Genomic DNA, 14,862 nt, shown 5'->3' on the forward strand with positions numbered 1-14,862 from the left:
CTGACAAATTGGTTAGAAGTGGACTCAGATGAAGCTTTCTATTAAAAAAAAATAAAATTCTAACAAATGGAGAATGATAAGGCAATCCCCTTTCCAAGGTTCCCCTGGCCTTGTTTGACTGAGGAGTACTAGGGGTCCAGCAACAGGCAGGAAGAAATTGGAAGAAGCTGATCGCAATAACCCATCAGGCTGAGACAGTTAAATAAAGAATCATTTTGCAATACAGGAACTATTGCTAGTAATTCATAAGTGAATTAGCACAGTAATTAAACATCCTTGCATCTTGTTTTTTCTCTCCTCTCACGCCACCCCCACCCCAAGCAACGAGGAAATTAATATTTCCATATTCTACAGTTCATTACAAGGAAGACAGAGATAAAACTACTTTGACACAATGAAACAAATACTGTAGCTGTTCTGAAAAGGCAAGAGGATCCATGTAGGTGTTACTGGTAAAAAACACAAACACTCAATAATTTTTGTACATACATGTTTTTTGACTCACTACAAGATTTTTAGTGTAACTGTTCATTACATATGAATTCAATTAGTAGATAAGAAAATCTGTCCAAACCTGTGTCATATAGCTAAAGTTTAGCTTACAGTGTTGAAGGAGAGGTGCTTCCCAAACAAAAGAAAAAAAAACATCAGCAACCTATTTGTCTGAAGCCAAATTCACAGGAAAAACTTATTTCAACTAAATTTTATGAAAATTATTTTCCCTACTCTAAAGCAGTGACTCGTTTTGCTAAAGCATTTCAACTAGATTTCTTATGGGCTGCATTTCTGTCCAAGAGATGATTTTTAAAGATTGTTGATGTTAAATATAATTAGCTTTACATTAGTTGTGGTAATCAGTAACACTGCAACTTAAGGATTTCTCAGCTTCTTTAATGCATACTCTCAATTACCTATGTTTAAGAAAATCGCAATTTTTAAAATTCTTAGTTTGAGCTAAACATCCTGAACACTTACCTTTATATTTTACCTCCAGCTGAAAGAATAAAGTGCCAGAGAAATACTGCTAGCTATGATAGTAAAATTGCTGCTACATAATAAAGTACAAATACTTACCACATTATAAATGCTAAGAAATGGCACCTCAATTTAAGACTAAAGCTAATCCACTTTATAAATAAAAAAACAACCGTCCACCTATTTTGAAACTTCTGCACAGTATTTTCACTGAGTCATTCCAAGTTCATGTATTTGAAAAACACTGAATCATTTTCTCTTCATGATATCCACATTATTCATAATTTGCAGCTGTCTACTATAGTTCCTCTCAAGTTTACCTCGGTGCAGCCAACTATCATCTAATATTGTCAAATGTGCAAGGCAGTGTTTCCTGATCTAGGCAAGGTTTGGGGATTGTGTCACTTAGTGCAAAGCATTGAGAATAAAGGAGGATGGAAATACACATCTACATCATCTGGGAAAATGCTGGGAAAACACACCTTCCAGTACTGGGTTGTACTAGAAGGAATTTTAATTATTTCACAACAGCCCACTTTACTATAAAGAAAATAAAATACACCTTGTAGCTTGCAAAACTGTAACATCAGTGTTAAATGTGTTACATTATAACTGAAAGTCTTAAAATAGAAAAAATTTACAAAGGCAAAAATTTTATATTAAAAGATAAAAATGAATGAAATTAATTTAGAACAACAAATGTTTTCTTTGGCCACTTTTCCTCATATTAACTTCATTTATTTCTTCATTATATCATCGGATCTGCAGACATTTAAATAACATGAGAAAAGTCAGTAATTCTCATGTACTAAACTTCTAGAAAAGAAGGCATTTTCCCATTTACTCCTTACAAGTGCAGACAGTTTTGTGAGCAGTACTAACAGATCTGAAGAAAAGCAAAGAAATTTCGAACAAGCATTCGAAGGAGTGAAATAATTTAAAAAATCAAGACTTGTTTACAATCCTTTTATATATAAAATACTCAGTTTATGGTAATTGAAAAGAATACGCATCACTGAATTAGCAGTTGCACACCATACACCTGACATTCATATCGCGAAGAAAGATTCTAGAAGCTTTCAATAAACAAGAACTAACAATTCCAGGAGCATTCTAGACACTCCTGTGCTAAGGCACCCAACAACTAGCTGTAGAGAAGGCACTCAGAATGAGATGACAGAAGGAAGCATCTTGGCAGGTAACACAAAGTGGAACCATGAAAAAAGCAAAGGAGGAGGCTTATAATGTTATCTGCAACTGCATTAAGCCAAGAGTTTTGGCTGAAATCTAGTTTAGTTACAGTTGTGAGTAATCAATTTTTTCCACTATTGGGGAAGCCAAGGTTTCCATTGGTTCTAAAAGAATTGTGGTCTGCAAGGGACTAACAGACAAACAGACAGCACAATACCAATGGATAAAAGTGATTTTAAGACATGTCCAACTACTAAATGAAACAAGACACAGGACAAGAATCTAACATGTAGGGACGGATTTATGGATTATTGTAGTCCAACCTGTTTGCATTGGCTTGTTTAGACACCTCCTTCAATCTTTTCATTTTTTTCCTAACTGCACCAGCATCAGGTAAATGGTGATGACCTGCAGGCCCCTTAGGCATTCCTGGACGTATTCCAGGTGGAATTCCTCTGTAGATAAACACGTACAGTAACTTTCATTACTTTCATCTAAAGCAGACCACATGCAACTTTTAACAGAAGATAGCCATACCTTTCAACTACTTCTCGGCCTTGTACTTTCGCCCTCGATTTGGCTTCTCTCTCTTCAGCTACTCTAACGTTTTCCTTTTGCTGTTGCATCTGGTCAAAAATAGCATGATAGTGTTCATACTGTCCTCTGGAAGATAGGGGAAAAGGACCAACACCACCTCCACCGCCATAATATGGTGCCTGGAAATCAGAAGGGGTAGGGTGGAAATTTCAAATACTGGTTTTAACAAACCCTTCCAATTTTCACCTTTTCAGCAGAATAAAAGCATTAATATGTCCTGCAACAATTCTGAATTGGTCCTATTTTTATTCCTGGCATGGCCCTATTTTAACAAACTACAAGATAGATATATTAAAAACTTTTCTTTTCTGTTAGTACTCCAGAGTAATACATCACTTTACCTCCCTCCAACAGTAGTCTAGTTGTACATGAGACATCTGTCACACATTTTGGAAGTTACTGGTAACAAATCCATTGAAGAATAATCGGAGACAGACATTCTACATGGCAAAAGTCAAATTTTTAGCACAAGCTAGAAGCAATACAGTACTAACTGAAGTAGTAATAAGTGACTTGTAGCCAAACACACATTCTTCCATGAAGCTGGAAACGGTTAAGCACACCTCTAAGGTTGCTGAATGGCATTAAATGCAGATTTATCTGAGAATTCCCATTGTGACCAAGCTGTAATTTGGTTTCATCACCATAACTGAGATGCTTCCCTACTAAAGGTCAGATCACAGGAACATCTACTAAAAACTACTGCTTTATGCAAATTATCTCTGTTATTCTGAAAGAATTACAATTCCTACAGAACCTTCATGTGAAAATAATTTAAAAAAAAAAAAAAATGTTGCAAGCAGCTGTGTACAGTAGTAGCCAAGGATGGATGCAGAAAACGTGAAACTGGCAAAATAAGGTTAAGGTTGTCAGCACATGCATAAAAATGTTCCCTTTACAGCTGGGGGAAGCAATCGAATAGCCCATAGTAGTGGATCTATGGAACTGATTTTAACAACAGTGTCAATGTTCCTTCCAGAGTGGTCTTCAAAATTTTAAATACATTCAAATAGGTGAGTGCAGATGTGACAGGTTTAAGATTGCCTACCTAGAAGTTCTTGAACAGATTATATTTGACAATGGAATTTAGCTCACATTCTGAGTTTCAGTTGCTCAACATCCATCAGTAGTTTTCCATAATCCATATGAAAGAATACTAAGTGAAAGATTTATCGAGACATTCAAATAAATATGCACATATGCTGTTCATCTGTATAAAAATAATTCACTATACAAGACTATAGCTTCTACAAATAGAGGGAAAAGTCTTGCTTTAGACACTAGTCAAGGTTTCCAGCTATCATATTAGAGTTTTCAAAAGAGTTATCTAAAGAAATAGTATGATCAATCTCTAGGCAAATGCTACGAGGCAGGTGCTCATCAACAATCTGCAGAACAGTTACAGTCCCTGCTAGAACCACAAAGCTGAAGTGAAATCATTGCCACCTCTTTCCTTGCTGTACCTTAGAAACAGGTGCCAGCAACCAACCCAAAAAGACAACAGAAAGAGAAAATCATGCAGTGTATGACCCTGCTGTGCCTTCCTAAGAGACTATATGGCTTGCATTATTGGAAAGCTTGAACAATGGTATTCTAGTCGCTGGATACAGTGTTTTCATGTTGAAGAAAGGAAAAGGATAATTAAGTCAAGAATATTATTAACAGTACATGGAAACCTGGAGTGATAACAACCTAGAAGCCTGCAGTAAGATTTGTACTAAACTATCCAATTTGGAGAAGACATTTCAATAAATTTTAAAGCACGTCTGCCACGACATTCTACATCAGTGACACTTAGTGAAAATATACACAGCCACTGACCCTCACTTTCCCTAGATGACTGAGAACACTGACAACGATGCAGCTGTAGCTACAACATAACACATTTGCAATATACATTGTCTAAGGACCTTGCAATAAAACTCTCAAAGTTAATCAGGAATGTATGTAGCTCTCATCCAAACATGACTACGCTGATATCTTGTGTTGTGTGGAAGCTTGTATTGGTACCTGCCAGTTTCATCTTGAGATAAAGAAAGACGGTGTAGGAACCAAATGATATTTTTTGATTTTGCCATTATATCAAATCAGCACCTTGTAGTTTTTCCATTAAATATATCAGAACCTTAAGTGCGCTTTTATATTTAAGCTTTACTTACATGATGTGTGGCACACATCCAAAGACGATGTCTATTTTGAAGCAGTATATTTAATAAGCAGCTATTGAAACCCAGTCAAGTGCTTGTGTAATCCTCATTTTTGTATCAGGAACAGAAAATAAACCCTCTATTCATTTTGACTTTACCGCTCAGTCAGAGCTTCTTTACACAAATCCTGCTAAACATGTTTAGGCCAAGTATTTTTGTAAGACTCGCTACCACCACCACAAATAGCTGTGTTTTAATCCATTTTCTATTGTCAGATAGATTTACACCACAGCAATACTTAAACTCTTGCACTGGCTCTGTCTGATGAAAGTACCTAGACCTTCATATTTAAGTAGTTTCATGAGACTACCTCCCAGAACACTTATGTTTCCATGAATCTATGACACAAACAGGCAAACAGTTATAGGAATCGGATTAAATTATATAACTGAATTCTGCAAGAAGTGAATGGATATAGAAAGTTTACTGCTTTCAGAAAAAAATAATTAGATTTACTCAGGATTTTTTACCCCCGTCCTAAACAATTTATCAGCATATATAAGAATTTATGTGGCTAAAGAACAAAGAACGCTCAGAAGCTGGTGTTTAATACTGGGGAAGAGGGCCATTATCATAACGTGGGAGCCTGGAAAAAGATTTCAGCAAAAGAATTCAACAAAAAACTTGAATGTGAAAGAAGCTGTTCATGCATAGATTCAGCACAGGAAAAGTAGCAAAAGCAGGACTGGAAAAAAAGAAAGTGGTGCATGAAAAGCATTACTGGCAGAAAGAGTAGAGATTCTGAAATTTAGTAAGTATTAAAAATTAAAATTGCACATGACCTCCAAAAAGCCAGGGAATAGAGTCTTAGACAGTTTCTCTTAAATTATCCATAGATTAAATATGGGCAGCCCCAAGAGTTGACCTCCAAGAACAGATCTTTCTGAAAAGATAAGACCATGCCAGATAACCAAAGGTGGGGGGAACAGACTACACCACATTTCTGCATCTGCTGCCAACCTTAACATCACCACTTCCACCTGAACCAAGCACATTCCTCCATCCTTGTTCCCTGGCTCTGTTTATTCGTTCCATCTGAAGGAGAAAATACAGGAAAACGTAATTCAAGGAATCACTAAGTGAAAATTGAACTTCACTATTGACACATTTTAAACATATTTTACCCGTTCTTTTTCCAATCTTCTTATTTCATCTGCCTTCAGCAAACTGATCTGCAATGCGTAAGGATTAAGCATGTTTAGTAACTGGGAAATCAAACTACTCCATATTCTTATGCAACATATAACACACCACAAGGTATTTCATTAAAATTACTATGGATGGAAAAAGAAAGTCTCAAAAATATTGCCTACCTGATCTCTCGGGCGTTTATCTTTTTCAGGCAATTCCAACCTTTTCTTTTTTGAAAGTTCCTGAAAAGTAAACATATAATTTGGTATTTATTACTGAGCTATTATTCCGTCAAGTCTCTGTCAAGATAGGTTAGTGCTCCAATTGCTGGTGTACGTCCACAAAGATTAAAAACAAATTTTAAAGAAATCACTCTTACATAATGTTTGGAAAAAAGATAAGGAGGAAAGGTTTGAAGGTTTTATTTTGTCATTCTTGCTCTGGACTTAGCTTTTGCTTAGTTTGAAAATTAACAGATGATTTCATGATACCTCAAACATTTTCCTCCTTTCTCCTGGTTTCGTTTTCTTCATTGGAGTTGGAAAGGCCTGGATAAAAGGTGAAACCTTCAATTAGACAGCACAATGCCAGAATGAGAAAAAAAATTCTAATTGGAGAAAAAAAATCTTAAACTCACAACTTAGTATGTGCAAAATGGCTTTTAAATAATTAACTACTCAGCAAGTTTTAAATAAAGAGCACTGCTAGGATCTAGGGTTACATGCCACTGTACTTGTTCATCCTCTACTAAAGGCTGTCTTGAAAGCTGAAGGCAGTTATTTTTAAATCTGTTCTGTCTTAATTTTTCTTCTCAGCATTACAGACTTTTTCTATTACAAGTCTTTGAGGGTTCCTAGATATTAAGACTCTCGTTTATTTGGAGAACAGATTTATTAGGTTATCATTAGGCTCTTTCACTTGGGTAACTCTAAGCAAGGTTCTTCTTATCAGTGGAAGAGGAGAACACAGCTACTATTGAATAACTGGTAAAGAAGCAGCTATATGTAACGAACCATGCTGCTTACTATAATCTCAAAAAAGTGATGGCTACTTTTAAAGGTTTTTTTTTCCCCTGAACGTACTAGAACACAGAGAGCTTCATAATATTTTGACAACCTAAAATCCTATCAAATAAGTACTTAAAGTATTTCAGAAAATAGAAGTTCTTTAGAGACTTAAGTCAATGCAGTTCAACTACAGTGAGTTAACATAATGTCATTAAACAAAGGAGATGATTGTTACATGCTCCTCTGAAAAGCCAGTTGAGAGCTGCAAGCTCAACTACCCTGGAACAGCAGCAAAGGGAAGAAAATTTATGTTACACTGGAGCCATTGTTTCTATCCTACTTTTTATCCCTTGTCATGACGTACAATCCACACAAAGAATATGCCTTAAAATTGCAACGTTACTGACTCCTTACATGCAGGAAGAGGATACTTCTTCAGTTGCTACCCTGCCACTTTGAGTTTCTACGCAAGCTGGATCAGTGTTGGCTAGTGAAACTGACTGTAAAGAACAAGAGACTGGTGGGTGGCTGCGCAACCAAGACTTAAAAACCTCATGGTCTCATAAGGACACACAAGTCATCTGGCCATTCCCTGCTTGCTCTCTTCAGAAAAGGCTTCTGTGATCAATGAGCTTTTCCCTAAACCTCTGATAACTTTTAAACCTCAAGGATAATTCATATCTCAAGGATAATTTTATATCCACCTATCAAGTTTGACAGATGGATAAAGATCTCAGTATTATGCTCCCCAAAGTGCCATGGGGAGGATAAAAACCCAAAACTCACAAAAAAAACACCACCACAACAAAAATATTACTTATTCAGAAGAAAATTTGTTTTAGTTCTCTTGCTGAAGTGGAAGCTTCTTGGTTGCCAGTTGTTTGGTGCATGCATATAGCTTAAAACTAGCTATATTGTAAACATCTCCTGGCCATGCAGTAATTAAAGGAATAAAAAGAGAGAGGGTGAAAAAGAAAAGTTTTATGTAATAAGGAGTACAGAGAAGATATTTGGAAGAAAGATCAAAAGTACTGTATGAAGGTATACAGAAGACTATTTCTCATTAGCTCATGGAATTAAGTCTGGGAAAATCCTCTTCCAATTACACAATTTCTCTGGCTGACAACTCTTTAGAAAGTTACTAAAAAAGTTTTCTGTGTTTTGAAAAATTTGAGATAAATTTTGAACAAGGAAGAAAGATGCAAAGATTCTTATCCAGCATCAGTGATCTTGGTATACCTGACAGACATCCAGTATTTCCAAGAGTGGTCAACACCAACAAAGGAACTGAAAACATACAAAGCACGTCTAATTCAGCAGTGGAATTAAAAACCAAACCTAAGCTATCAGTCTCCAAAAATCATTATATTAAAACCAACTGAACAACAACAACAACAAAATCAATAATGAAGCAAATCAAGCATTTAAACTACTACTAGTTTCTCTGCAGATGCATGTGTCCACACAGAAGACACTTTGAAAAGGAATGCATAGTATTTTTACAGCATGCAAATAAGGTATGATCAAAACAGTTCAGTTTAAGTAACTTAGCTTCTTACCTGCCTAGATTTAGCCAATGGCTTCTTCTCATTAGGCTTTTTAGGTGCATCACAAGACTTCCTGATCACTAAAGGCACTCCATATTTTGCAGCAGGTTTGGTAATTTTCTGAGCTGGTGCAACTGAAGTCAGTATTTGTTCCTGAGCTGGTCTTTTAGCTAAAAAGAAAAAAACCCCCTGTTTTACAGCTATGGCCAGCGTACCGTATTTCCCTTTTCCAAGGTATTGGAACAGCAAAGCTGAAGGCAAATGGGTGAACTGCTAACATGTCATTCACATGAGCTGATGTACAAGCGCAGTGTACCCAGTCATCCAAAACAGCTCATCTAAATTTCATGCTCGATAAGATAGAGCAGAACACAATCCCTGAGCTTTTTCACTATCAACACGTCAAACTGGAGACTGGAGAACTGAAGCTTATTTCAGCTACCATGCTTTACCATCCAGTTGTCATGGACACAGGGAAAAGTCTTCCTAATGGAATGGAGAGACAGGCCTCCCTCCACTAACAACAATGGAATGCAAACAGCAACACTAATGTTGGCAGATGAGCAGCTCTGGAAGAGCTTCAGAGGCCTTCAGGGATGCTGTTTTCACTGTAGAGTTCCTGAAAATATGCCAATATTGTGGATTTGATTCTCTATTAGCAGAGCTCTCTTACTGCTAGGAATAGCAGGACTGCAGTGAAACACACAACACATTCAGAAGACCCCAAAGCACTTGCCACAGCTTCAAGTAATTACAAGGAAATAAAGGGGAAAAAAATCTAGGAGAAAAGGGGTAAACAAATGCAGAAAAACAAAGTAAGGTAAGAACATCTTGACAAAATGAACCACGATCTAATTTGCTACCAGTAGTAGAAATTCTACTGCTCTGGGCTGAATTAATCGGGAATTAATCATGGAATCTCTAATAAAACCGCCAACATTTTTACAAGAAATGGTATTTCTCATTATGGATTTGTCATTAGGAAGGGAAAAAAAAATTCATACAACAACATATAAATTATTTCCAGTATTTGTAGTTTTCACTCCTTAAATTGTGGAAGCATTGCATACTGCAAAAGGAAAATGTACACCTAAAATATTACAGGGCTGTAGTTTGTGTTTGCATCATTTGTACCTTACATACATCCAGCCCCCCAGGGGAGGGGGAATAAACTGTTACTCTCTTTTTTCTTGAAAATTGTAGAATCAGGTATAAGAACACTCCAAAACCAGTCAGAGAACAAAGCTACATACACTATCTTGCCAGAGCTGAAAGCAAAAGCACATTACACACTTACCTGGTGCAGCATGTGGTCCAAACTTCTGGAAGATTTTGTGATTGAATTCTTCTGCAATAAGCTAAACAAAAAGTTGAACAGTTAGCCAACAGTATTTATGACTGAAGGCAGAAAAAAAAACTTTTCAGAGAAGAGTGCCACTCCCAGTAAACACCTAATAGTACTTATTGTAACTTAAATTTAACATGAATGAAGAATATTTGAACATTAATAGGCTATCACCTCGAATACTGTATGTAGTTCTGAACCCAGTACCTCAAAAACCATGTAGTAGAAATGAAAAAGGTTCAAAGAGCAGCAAGCATAATTAAAAGTGTTGAATGAATAAGCTTGCTCTTTAGCCTATAAAAAGATGACAGATGTAATGTGACAGGTTTAGAATACCACATGTGATTTTGCAGAGAAACACACAAGGGCAGCAAATAATAATACCAATATAAGTGGGGTACAACTGAATGTAAGGAGGAAAGTTTAGAATAAACGAAGTTGATGCTTTCTGCAAGTAGCAGACCTGTGAAATTTCTTACTGATGATGATAATTTACACAGGTGCAAGGAGAAATAAGATAAGCTCACAGACTAGAAATCTGTTGAGGATGACTGAATTATCAATGACGATGCTTCCTGAGCTGAGCCAACAAAAGATAAAGGCTGGGAGTATCATAGGGTAATGTCACGTAGGCTTGCCTTGCTCTGTGCCTCAGCCAGGCACTGTTTACAGTCACCGTTCACTGCTCACAGGACATGGAGTGACACAGACTTTTAGCTGAGCCAGCACCATGCCCTCGTTTTCTAACATCCTGCTCTCAAACTTCTTGCACAATCTGAGTGCCACCACCGGTGCTACCAATACAGAATATTCAAAGGATGGGAACTGCAAAGGGGTTTTTCACAAGAGTAGTGCTACCTGCAGACAGATAATGGCCATACTACAAGACCACCTTTCTAGAGACAGAGCATGCCAGGAATGTGTTATTTAATGTTCTGACAACAACTGACAGCAATGATAACTGAAGATTAACCTAAACCACAAGGTTTTAAGGAACAGTCTTTATAGAAACTTGAACTATCCAGATTATTTTGATTTGCTTAGAGGCTACCAGTCAGTTACAATAGATGCCGAGAAGTTAAAACTGAAAAAAATCCCAAGAACCAAAGTGCAGAACTTAGGACTCCATACATGATGGCAGAGAAACTTTTTAACATATACAGTCTGTCATCAAAAGATTCTGTAAGCAAGAAGTCACACATGAGTACAGTCTCCCCTACTAATGGTATTTCATTGATTTTGAAGGATTTATTTGGGTAGTAAGCTGTAACAGAAGTGTAATATTTCCATAACACCTACTGACAGAAAAGAAACATGACTTTTCAGTACCTTTCAAAAAGCCCTTTTTTTTTTTTTTTTTTTAAAAAAAAGGATGCTAATTTAGATCCATTCTTTACTGTAACTTAGTAACTATGAAAATTAAAAAAGAATTTATATAAAACTGGAAGACTGATTTCCTGACACTTAAGAGCAGGGATATCAGCAATAGTTGCAACATGCTGAAGATGTCAACTATATGGAAGATCTTTCAAGCCTAGACTAAGAAAAGCAGAGGACAACACCATTAGCCATGGATGAAACAAAGAAAATAGGCATTACAGCTGTGTCACAGAATGACCACCTCTGGCTGAATACAAATGTACTAGTGATTGGTACATTTAGTAAAAGGTGCTTTCTGGGTGTGGGGGTTTGCTGTTGTTTTTAAGGTTAGGTAGTATCTATCTCTAAGTCAAATATGTTAGTCATTCAGCTGGAAAAATTGTGTTTCTTAACAGCTCAGAGTAAAACTCTTTTTTCCTCAACTGAAAGTGTCTTTACAAAAGCTCTAGGGAATATCTTACTCCAATTTGTCATGTTCGTATATTAATATTAGAATAAAGAAAAGTCTACAACGTTTTTAGCAAAATTAGAATTAAAACTAAGTCCATACCTCGGGTGTGAGAAATTTTTCAACCCGTTTGGCTATAAAGTTTTTCTCCAATATGGAGTTTACTGATGGTCTATTCCTAGGATTCCTTTTAAATAACTGTGACAGCAGATTACGTAGGTCGTAAGAGTAATGCATAGAAACAGGAGGAAAAGGCCCAGAGATTATCTTCAGTACCAAATTCTTCATGTTACCAGCTTCAAACTGTATTACATGAGAAAGAGAACAGTTACTGCATATTACTTACTGTCTGTCCACATGCAAGGCAGCATATAAAGATGAAGAAAACAAACAACACACATTGCCTTGCCTCAACATACCAAAAGAAATTTTCAAGACCATCAACAGTTTACATCAGCAGTTTAAAACAATTTGCCACCGAGTATTATAAATATATAATCATACAGATATTCCATACTATAGATATAATTTCTGTTACAAATAATTATTTCCCTCCAGATCTAGATTGACAATAATATATCATTACGGATAAAAGAATTATATAATTATCTGCTTGACCTCCTGTCCCACTTTCAACCGTCACATGCCTTCTGCCCTTTTTAGTGGGGCCACATTTCAAATGAAGGAATGTAAAGCATTCATACTCATTTAGTGTCAAATCCAAAGGAATGCTTAGACTTCAGCTTAAGCTCAGGAAACAGAACACACCATTTCAATTCCTTTGTACAATAAAAAGAAAACAGTACAAATCACTCAGCTCACAGAAAACAACCTATTGCCATCAACTCTCAGAAAGGCAACGTGGTTATCATTGTTGCCACAGAAAAAAACAAGCAATAAGAAATTACAAAAAACTTGAAATGAAAATTAAATCCTTATCCTTTGATATTTTTCCCCCTGATTTTCATGTTGTTGTCATCTTTTTCTTTTAATAAAAATAGCCATTAAAAATAACCACACAAAAACCCCAAAACAAGACAGAAAGAAGTGTTTTTACTTCCCTTCCTAACTGAAAAATGGACGATAAAGATACATTATTCAAAACAATCATGCATATAAAAAAAAGAAGGCAACACTTTCACCATGGGAGTTTGTTCTGTTCTAAACAGAAATGCATTAATCCATCTGCACAGAAGCTGGAAGTCCAAATTCAGACTTTCAATGAAAATGACAGCTTTTTGAGAGAAAAGAACACTATTCACAGTATCATTTGTTACAACACCCAACAATTTTTTCAGCTAACACAGTTCCTTAAAAACCTACACTGAAAACAAAATATGCAGTGCTAAGATTTCTACAGAGATTGGCATGAACAAAAACAGATGGAAAATATGGGTCTGTATAGAAAGAGGAGTTGAAGGTAATTTTAAACAGTCACCGTGAAAGCCTTTCAATGACCTGAAATGCATTTGTGTAACATAAGGAAAAATTCCTGTTTGAAATCACTATTCTTTTAAAGACACAAGAAGTTTCCACTCACCGCATGTTTAAGTGTGCACATTTCATACAGAACGCAACCAAGGGCCCAGATATCACTAAATCAAAGAGAACATAGCTTAAGAATTAGTTCTAGGTGTGACATTGCCAAGTAACTTATATCTATGAAGTTTATCTTTGAAAAGGAAAAGGTTGTATTTTGAGTATGTACAAGCTCCCTTGTATGTACATCTTCCACCCTGCAAACCACAAAAGGCGAAACAAAAAAAGACAATCACCAAACCCAAGGTCAATCTGAAAACCAGATGAGGTTATTTTGGCTCCAGATTTTATTTAGACCTTTTCATCTGAACCACTCCCAAGCACAGAAATCCAACAAAATATGGACAAAGGCTTTTTTTCTTTAAATATACACATACACCTGAAGTCTCTGAATTAAACCAACAAAAACCCAAACAAAACTCACTACCTAATTCAGCAAATACAATTCTCAAAGTCAGTTTACTCTGTTTAACATCGGGTCACCCTACCCTCACTCATTACAGGATTACAGAATTTGGTTAGAAGACCATTGGATAATAAATCCCATGTAGAAGAAATTAAGGGACAAGGAACTGTAATAATTGTTATCTTTTAAGAAACCAACTGAAATTAGTGTAAGGCACTCAGAGCAATGGATGCAGCAGCTTAGTGCAGTATAAGACTAACTTGATAATGACCATTTTAGCTACATTAGGGACACTGTTACCAGATACAGCCTACTGCCACAACAGCAAACATGTAAGAAAAGTATCTGTATGACTTTGTTATCTGAAGCAAGCTGAGCCACCTATCCATGCACATGCTTAGAGAATACAATTACTGTGTGTGTGATTTCATCCTTAACACACTTTCACATTCATACTGCATAAATTAAGGCAGTACAAGTTGCATGCAGATAGGCAAAAGCAGAGCCATAATTAAGAACACTGCTAGATCTAGAACTGAGAGCATTAAACTAAGTTATCTCTGCATCCCATTGCTTTGTACTGCACGGACCTAATAAGGTGCCACTCGTACAGTGAGATTCAGTATCTTCTTGGGTAAGAGATGAACTGATGGCTGTTCACCATCATATTATTAGAACAGCTTTAGATTTCTAAAAACTTGCTTTCTTCTCCTTACCAAAAATGTTTAATAAAGTGCTTATTAGTACCTTTTATTGTTGTAAGGTTTGTTCTGACATATTTCAGGTGATAAGTAGTATGGCGTTCCTATGCAAGTGCGAGCCAGCTCTGCAGTACTAAGAAAAAAATAAGAATTAATGTTAACTAGTTAACTCACATGAAGTGCACGGATTGCATTTTCTTATATCAAAGTGATTTAGATTAAGTCAGAGAAAACAGCAACAAAATGGAGTTACCTGTTAAGAACTCTGGCGATTCCAAAATCTCCCAGCTGTATTGTTCCATCTTTGGTTAAAAATATATTCTTGATATAGAAATTTTAAGAAGTCTGTTAATTAAAACATTCATACAATTGCACACTTTTTGTTCTC

At 36.1% G+C, this 14,862-nt stretch overlaps 1 protein-coding gene across 17 annotated transcripts in view; it reads right to left on the bottom strand.

The window, feature by feature from the left end:
* Window positions 1-14,862, bottom strand: part of NEK1 (NIMA related kinase 1) — a 47,255-nt gene that overhangs the window by 25,228 nt on the left and 7,165 nt on the right. For 7 of the 17 annotated variants that reach the window (XR_012633613.1, XR_012633612.1, XM_074905748.1 and 4 more), the window contains exons 6-17: window positions 14,728-14,795; window positions 14,521-14,607; window positions 13,369-13,423; window positions 11,931-12,131; window positions 9,953-10,013; window positions 8,668-8,825; window positions 6,593-6,649; window positions 6,284-6,343; window positions 6,095-6,142; window positions 5,931-6,005; window positions 2,704-2,882; window positions 2,490-2,621 (exon numbers count right to left, since the gene is read on the bottom strand). Coding sequence is in view for 15 of the 17 variants with exons in the window: in XM_074905748.1 (XP_074761849.1) it covers window positions 2,490-2,621; window positions 2,704-2,882; window positions 5,931-6,005; window positions 6,095-6,142; window positions 6,284-6,343; window positions 6,593-6,649; window positions 8,668-8,825; window positions 9,953-10,013; window positions 11,931-12,131; window positions 13,369-13,423; window positions 14,521-14,607; window positions 14,728-14,795 (1,181 nt within the window). In the remaining 2 variants the exon portion in view is untranslated. The remainder of the gene's footprint in view (window positions 1-2,489; window positions 2,622-2,703; window positions 2,883-5,930; window positions 6,006-6,094; window positions 6,143-6,283; window positions 6,344-6,592; window positions 6,650-8,667; window positions 8,826-9,952; window positions 10,014-11,930; window positions 12,132-13,368; window positions 13,424-14,520; window positions 14,608-14,727; window positions 14,796-14,862) is intronic. The other 10 variants (XM_074905754.1, XM_074905753.1, XM_074905751.1 and 7 more) reach the window with 6 other exon arrangements.

The sequence above is a fragment of the Athene noctua genome, chromosome 4 (assembly GCF_965140245.1).
Source record: "Athene noctua chromosome 4, bAthNoc1.hap1.1, whole genome shotgun sequence".
In the NCBI taxonomy this organism is placed as follows: Eukaryota; Metazoa; Chordata; class Aves; order Strigiformes; family Strigidae; genus Athene; species Athene noctua.